This window comes from Haliotis rufescens, unplaced genomic scaffold (assembly GCF_023055435.1).
Source record: "Haliotis rufescens isolate VD_foot unplaced genomic scaffold, xgHalRufe1.0.p SCAF_10, whole genome shotgun sequence".
Classification (NCBI taxonomy): Eukaryota; Metazoa; Mollusca; class Gastropoda; order Lepetellida; family Haliotidae; genus Haliotis; species Haliotis rufescens.
In genome coordinates, this window is record NW_025963780.1 from 36,315,088 (window position 1) to 36,330,407 (window position 15,320).

General features: G+C 41.5%; 1 protein-coding gene across 1 annotated transcript; it reads left to right on the forward strand.

Annotated features, from left to right (window-relative positions):
- Window positions 1-285: 285 nt before the first annotated feature.
- LOC124131055 (probable N-acetylgalactosaminyltransferase 9) lies at window positions 286-14,839 on the forward strand. The gene is made up of 11 exons (XM_046494135.2): window positions 286-646; window positions 2,451-2,617; window positions 4,733-4,910; window positions 5,197-5,397; window positions 5,660-5,777; window positions 6,289-6,376; window positions 8,197-8,294; window positions 9,139-9,273; window positions 10,465-10,572; window positions 11,259-11,393; window positions 11,789-14,839. Exons 1-11 carry the CDS (start codon window positions 315-317, stop codon window positions 11,924-11,926), a joined length of 1,698 nt encoding a protein of 565 aa, XP_046350091.2. The 5' UTR covers window positions 286-314; the 3' UTR covers window positions 11,927-14,839.
- Window positions 14,840-15,320: the final 481 nt, after the last annotated feature.

Below are 15,320 nucleotides of genomic sequence, written 5' to 3' on the forward strand. Positions count from 1 at the left end.
ATCCGCTGTCCGGTCAGACGCTCTATCCACTACACTACGAAGGCGGCCCATGAAAGTTTACCTGTAACTCCAAACACTCGTGAGATACAAGGCGATGCCGGTAGTTTGATGACGAGAATCGTATTCATTAATCCTTTTGTTCGATCAACGTAATCTGTTGACATTTCTTCAATACTAATCACACCATTTATCTATGTTCCCTCAAGCTGTGTCATAAATCCATTGCGACGTGTCTATGCATGTCTAGGCGCTATGAGCCATATCGCATCGGCTAGACACGTCCGCCATTGTCAGTGTATGTCTGTTTCGGCAGAATGAGAGTCATACGGTTTAGAAAGCTAAAAATTAAGCAGATAGTTTTCATTGCATTATTTTGTCTGACTGTCGTGATTTTCTACACAAATATCATCGGGACGTCTTTGGAAAAGGTACCCAGCCATGTTCTGTTTATTCGAAAGAAGCGGTTTGATGCCTACCAAGCTAGCGAGTCACTTCGAACAGGACCCGGCGAAAAAGGATTACCGGTGCATTTAAAAGGGGAAGAAAAACTTTTAGGAGAAAAACTTATGCATAAAGAAGCGTTTAATATAGTTGCAAGTGGAAAAATATCGCTGGAGCGATCCGTGAAGGATGTTCGTGATCGAAGGTAAGATCTTTAAACTGATAAACAGATTTTTTTCATTGAACGGTCACGTGAGCTCATGATATTAAATATTAACTATTGACAATATCGATATCTTCTATGAAACATAACAGTGTCGTGTCTTGATCCAACTCGCATTATTCCGATCCGATTAAAACGTGGCTGAACAGCGGCTATATTTAATGTGTCATTTTCTCCCATTTCTAACCCTTTTTGGGGTGCCACGTTGTGATATATGTGTTATGCAAGATTATGTGTTTTGTGTGCATTTGAATAGCTGGTACTTTGACCGTTGATACATGGCAATATTGGGTGCTATGTCAGTAGTATGTGGGTTGGTTACCTTCAGGGACCTTAAATGTACATGTACAGTAAACTTCGGTTATAACGAACACGCTTATAACGAACTGACGGATATAACGAACTTACTTTTTTGGTCCCGACTATTTGCTGTAGTTATGCTGTATATATGCTTATAACGAACTTCGGTTATAACGAACTAAAATTAGTAGTCCCTTTGAGTTCGTTATAACCGTACTTTACTGTAGTTAGGATGCCAGTTGAGTAGAAGATTCTGATAATGTAAACATTTTGAGGGAAGCGACGCTGATCTTTCCTGGTTTGGGATGTTTACATTAGCATCACTGTAGCAACATTTAAGGGGGTGGGGTTGCCTAGTTAATCGTTCGCTCGTCACGCCGACTGCCAAGGTTCGATTCCCTATGTGCACTGAAAGGCAATATTTTGATATATTTATATGTTTGCAATAACCGTTAGAGTCAGTGAGCCGCCTTTAGCTATATTTTGTCACGGCGGAGACACCAGAAATTCCCACGTGTGGAATATTCTTGTTCTTTGTATTAATTATCTATTATTTATTATGCGCGTAAACGAGAAACGTTTTTACAAATAGTCGTCTTCGGTGTCCATGGCCGTGTAAAGCGTTGGATAAAAACGACCAAAAAGTATACGTTTCAAAGGAAATTGTATTTTTAGCTATCCACATAAAAGACAGAGCAAGTCAGATACTTATTCATAGTGTTCAGTATTAATTAGGTCAAGTGTCACAGTTTAAAAAAGGCGTGCAACTGACGTCCCGGAGATAACGTCGAACATTATTGGTACAATTAGATTAAATATTTTAATATTTGATATAGATTTTATTCCATTCCAAATACATGTTAACAAATATATAGAGTGGGCAAGTACATTTACAGTCAAGGTAGAAGACACGATAAGAAACGTTTCATAGAAGGCCTGTAGTCATTGTTTAACAGTGATTATGCGTTCATAAAATATTTTATGAACGCTTCATGGCAATGGCCCGATAGTAGAAGTCAGGTGTTTCCATTTCTAAGGATAGCGATTAGCTAATAACAATGCATTCTGTTGTTTTTGTTTGCAATATCAAATTTTAATTGATTGAATTATATAACAGACACATTTATTCGCCCATATTAATGTTACGAAGTCAAAGGTCAGATACAATTGCTGAAACCGGTCTGACACTGGTTTTCTGGTGATTATTTGAACAATATCGATAGATTTAAACATATTATTATGTTATGGGCCGAAAGAGAAAGTGAATAATTATGATCCAAACCTAAAACATGCTCCAAATATTTCACTACTACCCCGGTCAATGGATCAGTGTGCACTCGATTTTCATTCTCAGCGCCCTGAGGAGTACACAACCCAAGCTGCCTGTGTTGCTTTGATATGGCTGGAATATTCTATCAGTCCTACATCATAGAGCCATAATATTTTATTTTAATCAACACTGAATGATTTATGGTTTTACTTCCAGGTGTAAGGATATTGTCTACCCTAAGATCCTTCCAAGTGCGAGTGTTGTGATAATCTACCACAACGAGGCCTGGACGACGTTGCTGAGGACGGTGCACAGCGTGATAAACCGATCTCCGCCCGAATATCTGCACGAAGTTGTCTTACTGGATGATTTCAGTGACCGACGTAAGTAACCATGGTAAATAATAATAAATAAATAATAAGTCCATTTATACTGCGCCAGATTCCATTTTCCAAGTAAATGCTCATGGCGCTACATAGTTTTAGCAAGTAATGCTAATGGAAAGGGGGAGTAGAATTGATAGTGTTGTCTGAAAAGGTGTGTTTTCAGATGAGCCTTAGAGGATGAAAGTGATGGCGACAGCTTAAGATCAGATGGTAGTTTGTTCCGTAGCGAAGAAGCGCAGAACTGGAAAGATATCTGACCAAAGGTTTTGAGACGGGTTTCCGGGACTTGTAACAGGTGGTTATTCTGAGAACGGAGAGATCTGGAAGGGTTGTAACCAATCAAACAGTATGGATCTATTGGCAGTATTTGGTTATAGTGCGCTGATATTATTATACTTATAAATCTCACTTATCTGTTTGTGGAAGACATGGACGATTTATATTTCGCGCAATTTCATTTAAAGTGAGCCTATGTCTCGGTGCATTGTCTGATGTTCGTAGTCCGCCTCATCTGAAGCAACAGGACTAAGGAGTTGAAACTTTCAATGGAGGATGCCAGTGATGCTGTATGCTCCTATGACTCTGATCAGATTTGAAGCATAGAGGCAATGGCAGCCATGTTGATTAATGGTAGTTATTTCTACCCAATACTCAGCCATTTCTCCTTTATTTATCATGACATGAAATCAGGAAATGTTTGAGGTATGCGGACCGTCTTATAATTCGTTTTTGGGTGTTATTTTTATTTTGGAAGTAAATGCCTTTTGACATTCAACTAGTTGTAAATGCATTTGAGGCATGCCTGAAACATCAAGGCAAACCGGTGATTGACAGAATGAGCATCCCATGGTGTTGCCAGGAAAAGGAATTATAGTTGGGGCTTTAACGACATACAAGTATCAAACTATAAATTGTGTTAATGATATACTTTCAACATAAGGATTTTGTTTCTATGACAACCCAAGACGCATCCACAAACTAGTCTATGCTATCTATCAGACCCATCTATGCTGTATCAGCTATATCAGACAAATGTATGCTATATCAGTTATGTCAGACCCTTCTATCCTGCATCAGACCCATCTCTGTTATAGCAACTGTATGTCTGACCCATCCATGCTATATCAGCTATATACCACACCCATCTATGCTAAAAAGCTATATCAGATCCAAACACGTTATATCAGATCCAACGATGCTATGTCAGCTATATATCAGACTTACCTATGCTATATCAGCTACATCTGACCCATCTATGCTGTAACAACTATAGTATCAGACCCAGCGATGCTGTAACATTTATATATCTGACCCATCTATGCTACATCTGCTATTTCAGACCTAGATATGGCATATCAGCTATATATTAGACCAGTCTATGCAATTCAGCTTTATATAAGACCTATTATTAGCTATATAAACCAAACTATGCTATGTCATCTATATCAGACCCATCTATGCTATATCAGGTATATATCTGACCCATCTATGCTATATCAGTCATATATTAGCCCCATCTATGCTATATCAGTTATATATCAGACCCATCAATTCTATATCACTTACATATCAGACCATCTATTCTATAGCAGCTATATCAGACCCAACTAAGCTATATCAGTCATATATCAGACCCATCTATGCTATATCAGCTATATCAGACCCAACTAAGCTATATCGGTCATACATCAGATAATCTATGCTGTAACAGCTATATCAGACCAATCTATACTATATCAGCTATATCAGACCATCTATGCTGTAACAGCTATATATCAGCCCATTCATGCTATATCAGCTATATCAAACCATCTATGCTGTAACAGCTACATATTAGCCCATCTATGCTATATCAGTTATATATCAGCCCATCTATGCTATATCAGCTATATATCAGCCCACCCATGCTATATCAGCTATATCAAACCATCTATGCTGTAACAGCTATATCAGACCATCTATGCTATATCAGCTATATCAGACCATCCATGCTGTAACAGCTATATCAGACCATCTATGCTGTAACAGCTATATCAGACCAATCTATGCTATATCAGATATATCATATTATACATCATATATATTACACCGACCCTCTTGTTGCTGTTGCAGCTGAGTTGGGGGACAAGTTGAAGACCTACGTGGAGAAGACGTGGCCTGATGGTGTTGTGAAGATGGTGAGGACCCAGCAGAGGAGTGGCTTGATACGAACCCGTATTGAAGGTGCCAAGGCTGCCACGGGTGACGTCATCGTGTTCCTGGATTCTCACTGTGAGGCAGGAACACAGTGGTGAGTGGAAACTTTTTGAATTAATTTTATAGCTGATTTAGTGACTGCTAAAATGAACAAGAAAAAGTTTAATCCTGAACATGTTTGTAACGTTGAAACAGTTGTTCATCATTAAATCGTTTGTTTTTTAACTTTAATTATTTTACTGCCACTGTGTACAACATATAGATATTTTACCGGAAAACCTGTATTTGTTGAAAAGATGGGTCGTCTTACTCACTGAATTAGTGAATGCATTACGACCTGTTGAGCAAAAGATGTGATGTTCAAGTTTTCTGTTGCAAAGGTTGGAACCGATCCTTGCTCGAATACAAGAAAACCGGAAGACGGTAGTGTGTCCCATCATTGACGCCATCAACGACAACACGTTGGAGTATTCTGGTAATGGGGGCTACAATGTGGGCGGGTTTTCCTGGAGCATGCACTTCACCTGGAGAGACATCCCGGAGAGGGAGAAAGTACACCGGAAATACACGGACCCTATCAGGTCAAATTGCTGAAATTTCATATTAGTTACCGTAGTTCATGTAATTAGTGCCCTTCGTTTTCGATTGGATGCGGTTCCTGCTGACATTTTCTCTTTTGTATTCTAACGAATTGCGCTGTAAAACATTGCCGTTTTATTCGCAGCAAATACTCCCTTGCAGTCACCTTTACATAATCCACAATGCGAGCAACCCACTCTTTCTTGCATTCTTGCACTCGCCCACTCTTGCACTGCAATGGTTAAAAAACCCTTTTCATTTCAGCTCTCCAACAATGGCCGGAGGCTTGCTGGCGCTGGACAGAAAGTTCTTCTGGGAGATCGGGGGCTATGATGACGGAATGGACGTGTGGGGAGGGGAGAACCTCGAGATCTCCTTCAGAGTAAGTACAGAGACTTCAGTTCACCTCATTCATCACGACCCTCTGTAGTTGACGGAATGGACGTGCAGGGAGAACCTCGAGATCTCCTTCAGAGTAAGTACAGAGACTTCCGTTCACGGCACTCATCACGACCCTCTGTAGGTGACGGAATGGACGTGTAGGGAGAACCTCGAGATCTCCTTCAGAGTAAGTACAGAGACTTCCGTTCACGGCACTCATCACGACCCTCTGTAGGTGACGGAATGGACGTGTAGGGAGAACCTCGAGATCAAGTACACAGTGTTCAGTTAATCTCTCATCAAACAAATATGCACATGACATGTTGGCCACAACGAACTTATTTCTAGTCAGATAGGCAAAGTTTATCTGAAAAATATTATTCAGATAACTATACGACAAGGTAAAGGTGGCGTGAACAAGTATCTAAATACCTTGTGAGCAACATTATGCAGCATTATGAGCATGGTGCCGAGATTGGAGAGATAATCCATTGTGACATGTTGTGCTTCAGACGTGGATGTGTGGCGGCCGGCTGGAGTTTCTGCCTTGTTCCCGTGTCGGGCATATCTTCCGCTCCAGTCATCCCTATACGTTCCCAGGTAAATAGTTGGTTGGTTGGTTGGTTGGTTTGTTGTTTAACGGGACACCCAGCAATATTCCGGCTATAAGACAGCGGTCTGTAAATAATCGAGTCTGGACCAGACAATCCAGTGATTAATATCATGAGCATCGATCCACGCAATTTGGATCGATGACATGCATCAACCAAGTCAGCGAGCCTGACCACCCGATCCCGTTAGTCGCCTTTTACGACAAGCATAGTCACCTTTTACGGCAAGCACGGGTTGCTGAAGACCTATTCTACCCCGGAATATTCACGGGTCCCCAGGTAAATAGAAGCACCAAAACCCTTTCCAAATCAATAACAAATATCTGCTAAAATCCCTTGTACGATTCCGAATGCAGCGTTGAGTGTGATTGTGACACACTTGTGTGAGAACAGTTGTTGGTGCAGAATTGATAAGTGAGGCGATCATTAATATCCGGGTTATAATTGGTCTTTAGCAACCCATGCTTGTCGTAAGAGGCGACACACGGGATCGGGGGGTCAGGCTCGCTGACTTGATTGACGCATGTCATCGTATCCCAATTGCTTGGTTCGATGCTCGTGATGTCAATCACTGGTGGGGTAAAGCTTCTTTGTTCGCTCGTCATCCACAAAAAAACCCACCAAGATCATTCCGTCCCGAGCTCGTAACAGTCATCTAAAAGGGGACTGGGAGATTGTTCTGACGCGTCCGGTTGGTTTGTCAGCACATGTTTTGTTTTCTGTAAATAATCAAGTCTGGACCAGACAATCCAGGGATTGATATCATGAGCATCGATCTACGCAATAATGATTAAAATAATAATAATAATAATCATCATCATCACCAAAAATCATTATAGTCATAAATGATAATAATTTGATGATAATAATAATTTTTTGATAATACTAGCGGTCATTTGCATCATATTAATTTCAAATTTCATGTCTTACATAAGGCCACGGGTGGCCCAGTCGCTGTACAGAATTGCGTCCCTTGGGCACACCAGAAACCTATGATTGTGGGTTCGAATATCTTTTCGATCCGATTATGTTTCTAGGCCTGACAGCACCATACCCGTGCCCGTGGGTTTCACGGAAGTGGTAAACGTCTGAAACCTGCATCACTTTGGGCATTCCTCCCACATTAAGCTGACACTCCGTGATATAACTGGAATACTGTTAAAAGCGGCAACACAACTGTTTTACTTACAACGAAACCTACAACGCTGTAAGAAGGAAACACATGATCATCTACTGAAGGCGCCCCCATCACACTTTTTCAAACTTAATAATAGGTATGGTGATGTGCAATGGGATTTAAAATTATTGCACTTATATAGCGACGTGTATGCACGTGTGTGTGTGTGTGGCTGCTTGTACTAGTCCGGACTGATGCCGATTTATAGTGCTAGCACACTGAGATACCATGCCGCAGTTTAACATGAATACCCCACCCAGACACAGTATACTGACTCCGAGCCGACCAGTCCTTGTTTTAGCCCCTTATGCCGAACGCCAGACAGGGTAACAAGAAGTCCCATCTTCTAACGTCTTTTGCAATGACGCGGTCGGGGATCGAACTCCGGACCTTCCGCTCTTTGGACGAAAGCTCTACCACTAGACCACGGAGGCGGTCACTTAATATAGTAAAAACATTTGACATTATTAACAAGGTAACTTTGTATCTATACATGGTTTAAATGAGGAAGTGTGACATTTGTTTATAGTTTGGATGTGAGGTATTGTATTAATGCCGCGGAAGTACACTTCTGAAGGTTTGTATTTTGAGCCAATGACGTCATACTGAACACATTGTCTGTGATAATTCAGGTGGCAAGGACACGCACGGTGTAAACTCGGCGAGGGTGGCTGAGGTCTGGATGGACGATTACAAAAGACTGTTCTATATGCACAGACATGCGTTGAAGGTATGGAACACGTGGAAGTGTCCTTGTTGTGTTGTAATATTGACTTGAAATGAATGCAGATAATATTAAACGTGTCAAGTCTGTACAGAGCCACACGAGATTCGGGAGCAGACGACAGTTTCGGGTGGGTCACATGGTTTCTTTGTCTATAAATTATTTGCGGAATGATTGTTAACAATCTCGAGCAACTGATGTTTATATATCGACAGATATCAAAACATGGCTGATGACATCTTCCCGAGGCAAGCGTGTCCACTAGCCGATATCAAAGCCTAGTCTACCCTTGCCACATCAAGGCCACTTTTCTTGGCTCGACCTGGCGCCACCTCGCGTAGATCACGAGTTGTGCCCCTTGTAATGAAAACGCGATATCCAATCAGATCGCTGTACTTATCTCATATAGCTTCGAAAAGATGTCGAGTACCTTATGCGACGACCTAGTCTGTTGCCTGTCTGACCTGCACTGTGTATATTGTTGTAGGGTAAAGACTTCGGGGACATATCTGCTCGAGTTGGTCTCCGGGACAAGCTTTACGTTCGCCTGTCTAACCTGCACTGTGTATATTGTTCTAGGGTAAAGACTTCGGGGACATATCTGCTCGAATTGGTCTCCGGGACAAGCTTTACGTTCGCCTGTCTAACCTGCACTGTGTATATTGTTCTAGGGTAAAGACTTCGGGGACATATCTGCTCGAGTTGGTCTCCGGGACAAGCGTTACGCTCGCCTGTCTGACATGGCACTGTGTATATTGTTCTAGGGTAAAGACTTCGGGGACATATCGGTGGTCTCCGGGACAAGCGTTACGCTCGCCTGTCTAACATGTCACTGTGTATATTGTTGTAGGGTAAAGACATCGGGGACATATCTGCTCGAGTTGGTCTCCGGGACAAGCTTCAGTGCAAGAGCTTCAAGTGGTATCTGGACAACGTGTACCCCGAGAAGTTTGTCCTGGATGAGGGTGTCAAGGCCTGGGGCATGGTGAGTTGGAGGTCACGCACAATGTCTCACATGTGCTTCAATATACAGCACAGACTATTTCATATCGTTAGGGCATTCACTTGAGACAACTCGAAGTTTGGTGGAGACATATGCATGTAGGTTGGATCCTACGCCCCGTTTCACAAAGCTATTGTGACGTTACGACTGTCGTAAGTCTATGTTAAAGTATGGGAATAACTATCGCTAAGACGTTGCCTGGTTAAACATCTTACCGAGGGAAGGGAGTTAACCGACTCTAACTTGCCGAACTCAGCTTGAATTTCTGGGCTCTGGGTCCCTTCTATGCCCCCGATTATGTTTCTAGGTCTGTCAGCACCATTAACCGTGCTTGTGGGTTTCACCGAAGTGGTAAACGTCTGAGACCTGCATCACTTCGGGCTTTCCTCCCACATTAAGCTGACACGCCGTAATATATAGCCACAGTGCTTAGATAGATATTTTGCCTATTTTACTCCTATCATTATTATATACATCATATATAATACGCACAGTCAATTGTCACCTGTCAGCCTGGTAGGATTGGCCGACAGCACTCAACACTTTTCTAATGTTGACGTTTCATGTTACAGGCAAATAAATACATTTTAAAAGAAACTCCGTCTTCAATATTTGTCTGGGACGACTAGAAGCCTGAACCTGCGACAAAAATATAACTCCATAATTCCAGCCTAGTTCGGCAAGGGTGAAAACTAGACTCTTACAATGAGTTAACTCCTTTGCCCCGGGAAGATGTGGTTATATTGAGCAACTCGAATTGTGATAAGTGTCGGGTTACCTCCCTTTAGGAATAGATGTGCTCACTTCTCGCTCCGAGAAAACAAAAATGAATCAGTCAAAACATTTGAAGGTAGCCAAAATGAATCGTGTACCGACGACAATATGGCTGTCTAAGTTGAGATGTGGAGAGCAAGAATCGGTAAATTTGTTCTTCCAAAGGGCCTCAGACAGATTGAGAATTGTGACAGCGTGATGTCAATCTCATCAAAATCAGATCTTAGTACTCGCTACATCCCATAACATGTCACGTCAGAACGACCTTTCGCGAACTATAACTGACCAATGAAATGACTCAAAGGAAGTCGACATTAGCCAATCAGAAGACACTGGTTTCAAAACGTTAACGTTGCAAGGCAGCTGTTTCCGTATATTCATGCTGGGTTTTGTTTCCAGGTGAAGGCTATGGGCAGTTCACTCTGTCTGGACACTCTGGGTGGAAACGACAGGATGGAATACGACCTGGGCGTGTATTATTGTCAGTCGGGCGCCAGTACTAACCAGGTGAAAGTTGTTAGATCATAGACGCATTTGCATTTACGAGAGGCGACTATGCTTGTCGTAAGAGGCGACTAACGGGATTGGGTGGTCAGGCTCGCTGACTTGGTTTTATGCATGTCATCGCATCCCAATTGCATGGATTGGTGCTAATGATGTGAATCAGTGGATTTTCTGGTCCAGACTCGATTATTTACAGACCGCCGTCATGTGGCTAGAATATTGTTGAGTGCGGCGTAAAACAAAAAACAAACAAACAAACAAGTGACTCTATCGCACACAGGTCAACAGTAATAAATGAAAGCGTCAAAAACCATTTCAATAATCAAAAGATATCCATTTTACGATTCCGTTTTTATCATGAACAAGTGTTAATGGATCACAATCAAGGTGTGACAATACCAGGCGCTTTTAGTAATATTCCAGGAATACCTGAAATAGGCTTCACACATTGTACCCATGTGGGGAATCGAACCCGGATCATCGGCGTGACGAGCTAACGGGTTAACCACTTGGCTACCCGACCGCCCCTCAAAGAGATGAACTTTTGTTTCATATCAAAATATCATAACAAAACATATGATTACAGATACATTTTGCCTTTGAGTGAAAAAACAATACTAATCATCTTCATATCATTTATGTTAAACTTATCAGTTTATTCATGTGAGGTTAACACTTTCCGTTTCCAGCTGTTTTCTTTAAGTCAGACTGAAGAGCTACGGCGGGAGGATCTGTGTCTTGACTCGCAGGGGGTCGACGGCGGAGTCGCCAGGATGATGCTGTGTTCTAAAAAGACGCCGGGGATGAAGTGGAAACATGACGAGGTAGGTTTCAATGAAAAGACAAATCTCCCAAAATCAAACTTTCATAATTGCGTCCCTTCGTAATGTATATTGAATTTGCTGGTCGTCGGGTCAAAACCCACACAACCCTAATAAATAATGCCCAGCACAATACCTTTGTTTGCATTACGCGTGGTTTCTATTGAACGCCGCACTCAGCAATATTTCAGGTATATGATAGCGGCCTTGAAATAACCCGAGGTCCAGACAATCCAGTGACTGGTACTAGCATCAGCAATGCTTGTTCAGGAGACACTTACGTTTGAGGCTAGCATGGGGGTCCAATTCTGCCCCGGAATCCCCAGGGGTCAGTCGTGATGAAAGGGTTCAGTTTAGTCACCGTACATAGTTTTGATACGTGTAGCTTTGTATTCCAGGACCAAGGCACAATCATCCAGGACAAGTCTGGCAAGTGTTTAGACAGAGTTAATCTCAGCTCTGGCGGGACAGTCATCGTAAACCCATGTAATGGAGGAGACTCGCAGAAGTGGAAGTTTGAAGCTGTCAGCATTTGAGGGATGGATAGGTCAATTTAATATTTTATCAAGTCATCAGATTCGTGTGCAATCAGAATACCAACTAAACAGACTAATACCTACAGAGAGCGGAGAGCGTTTCTATACTGACGGAAATAAAGGAACGGTTATCTGGGGAAGCACGTATACTGCTGGGCAAAAGAAAGTATACGCTTGGAAATTGGATTTGAGCAAAACATGACATTGTTATGTAACCGTTACTAGGCGAGAAAACAGTGGCCGAAACACGACACACTTAAGACCCAAAACACAACTGTGACATTCGTAACTATCAAAAATTCATCACCATCGAAAAACCATTTCTTCTTTGTTTCATTTTAACCATCAAAACATGGGTGTATACTTTCTTTTGCCCGGCAGTTTACCTCACTGAGTGTTGTTAATATAATGTATTACCGTATGAACACAACAACAAAATCGTTTTAATCCCCTATTTATTTCTTCCGGTATATTTGAGCCGATACAATGACAGGAGAATACCCTATATATGTGTCAGGCAACTGCAGTATTATTGGCTTCGTGAACATCATGTTAGAATTGGTCTTTTCAACCCGTGCTTGTCGTAAGAGGCGACTCACGGGATTGGGTGGTCAGGCTCGCTGATCTGGTTGATACATGTCCGTGTGTCCATATTGTGAAGATTAATACTTGTGATGTCAATCACTTGATTGTCTGGTCCAGATTCGATTATTTACAGGCCGACGTCATTGCTGAGTGCGACATTAAGCGACAAACAAACAACACAATTTTATTGAACTTTATTGGCCATAAAACCTAAAATTTACTCTACTCTATAATATTTAATAAGCAAAGCAATACCAAATTAATGTAGGTTGATATTTTTATACAACAATTTGTCCAATGTATTGATTCTACTGTCGGTTCTCCTGCATGAATAGTAATCACGAAATTCTAACCCTTAACGGAAATTGAGAAAACTCGACAATAACAATTGTCTAACGACATGCTACACCGTGTGCTTTAAAGGACATGTATCTATCAGTGTATGTCACATGACTCGAACACCTGTCGTCGCTGCTGTTAATCCACCAGGGGGCGCCGCTATGTGTCACGTGTTAACACCGCTGAACGGTTGTCCGATTCTGTGATTGATACAGACATGAACACATTCGTGACCAACTCGTGTTATTCCGGGACAAGCCGGATTCTTCTTGCAGGTTACGGAAAGGGGCGAGTGGTGACGAATGACATGAACACTTAGTCACCTGGTGTTATTGAATGTATACCGCATGTATCGCCCGCTACATCTGGGGCTACGTGACAACGTCTTCCGCCCACCAGCCATTCAACACGGCATGTATTGCCAACCGAAACAATCAATTGTTGGCATTGTATATGCAATAAATTATGACACTGCTTTATATGAAAATTTATGAAAAGAGATGGTCCGTGCCGGAATTGGAGCCACACTTCCTCAGAGCATCAGTCTGTTTAGTGTTAGCCCCAGTACCTTTACCGTCGATATTACGGAGAGTTCCTCGTTTTAAGACGTTCCTGTACTATTTAAGAATAGAGAACAGTTTCCACAATTTTACATCGTTCCAACAATATTTGGGCTTATGTCTCCACTTTAGAACACTAACTCACATACCCTTGAGAATGAATTAACAAGGAAATTCAACTCAGCTCTAGAAAGATTTCAAGTCTCGTTTTCCTCCGCTGGAAAAAACAAGAAGAAAAGCAGCAGTGATTGGTAGCTTGGGGAGGAAGGGGGAGACCAGGGAGGTGTCAGGTAGTGGTCTTAAATACGCTACTGAGTATCACTGGCATGTAAACAGAAATGAAGGTTGATATTGAAGATTACAGAAATTCCAACAAAATAGAACCTTGCAGATTTGGTTAATCCCCGAAATTAAGCACTGTTGTGGGCTCCATTTGGATTTTATTATTTTTATTTGGTATATTTTTAAATAAAATAACTTCACTTCATGGGACTAATGTTAGTCTATCCGTCATACTGCACGTTCTTAATAGCCAGTGATTTCCTGGCTCAGATAGTGTGAGGTCATCATGATGGGTTTCACATTCAGAAACCGTATGCGTTGAATATTTTGTTAATTGAGTCTTGAATAGAGGCCCATGTTATAATGTCAAATAAATACATACTAAACACACGTGCGTCTATTGGTTGATATACGGTTTCTAAATACCGCCAATGTCTCATGTTGGTACGCTGAGTAATGGTCTCGAGTAGAAAAGAATGGAGGCTAGAAATGATAGAACTTTGACACGACAGTGGAAACCCACGCCAAGCATGTCAACCACGTCTTGATTACAGAGATGACATACTGATATAGACATGTGATGATTTGGTACACGATTTGTGGCGCCCAGTTTCATTACCAGATTCACTGTAATAACGCATTCTTTAACATTTTAAAAAAATCGTGGTAAACGAAACAGAACTGCTTCACTTCGGGCTTTTCTCCCACATTAAGCTGACACACAATGATAGAACTGAAATACTGTTTAAAGCGCCTTAAACCAAACTCTCTGCCTGTGACTTAACGAGCAGCGTTAGACAACATTAAACATTATTCTGTGTTCATTCATTATCAAACATATATTTCAAGATGTGTATTGATTTCAAGGCCATATGACCCATATTACATGAAAATGTATAAATAAATGTAACACACGTGAGGTTACATGTCACCTCTAAGTTGGAATATACTGAGTAATTATTTAGCAAAAGTACAATTGGTTTCTTTATCGTTAACTGCACACATTTGGTAAGGTAGGCTTTTTTCATCTAACAAAGCACTCTGTAATCTTTAACATATATCTAATACGTTTTTTTCACAAACTTTCTGTGTACACATTCAATCGTGTCTATTTCCTTAAAAAACACATACAGTAAACTACGGTTATAAGGAACTCAAAGGGACCGCCCATTTTAGTTCGTAATAACCGCAGTTCGTTATAAGCATATATACAGCATATATGCAACACATGGCCGGGCCTAACAAGTAAGTTCGTTTTAAGCGTGTTCGTTATAACCGTAGTTTACCGTATATCACTTAATCATCTCTGTGATGCATAGGCGGAACCCAGCCGACCCGCGAAGATCCGGGTAAGAATTAGTCTTCAGGCACCAATACCTGTCGGAAGAGGCGACTAACGGGATCGGGTGGTCAGGCTTGCTGTCTTGGTTGATGCATGTCATCGCATCCCAATTTTACAGATCGATGCTCATGCTATCAATCCATGGATTGTCTGGTCCAGACTCAATTATTGACAAACCGCGGTCATCATAGCTGGAATATTGCTGAGTGCGGCGTTAAACAACGAACAAACACAACAGAACCCAGTCAAGAAGTTATGTATCACATTTGCATTCAACTACTTTTAT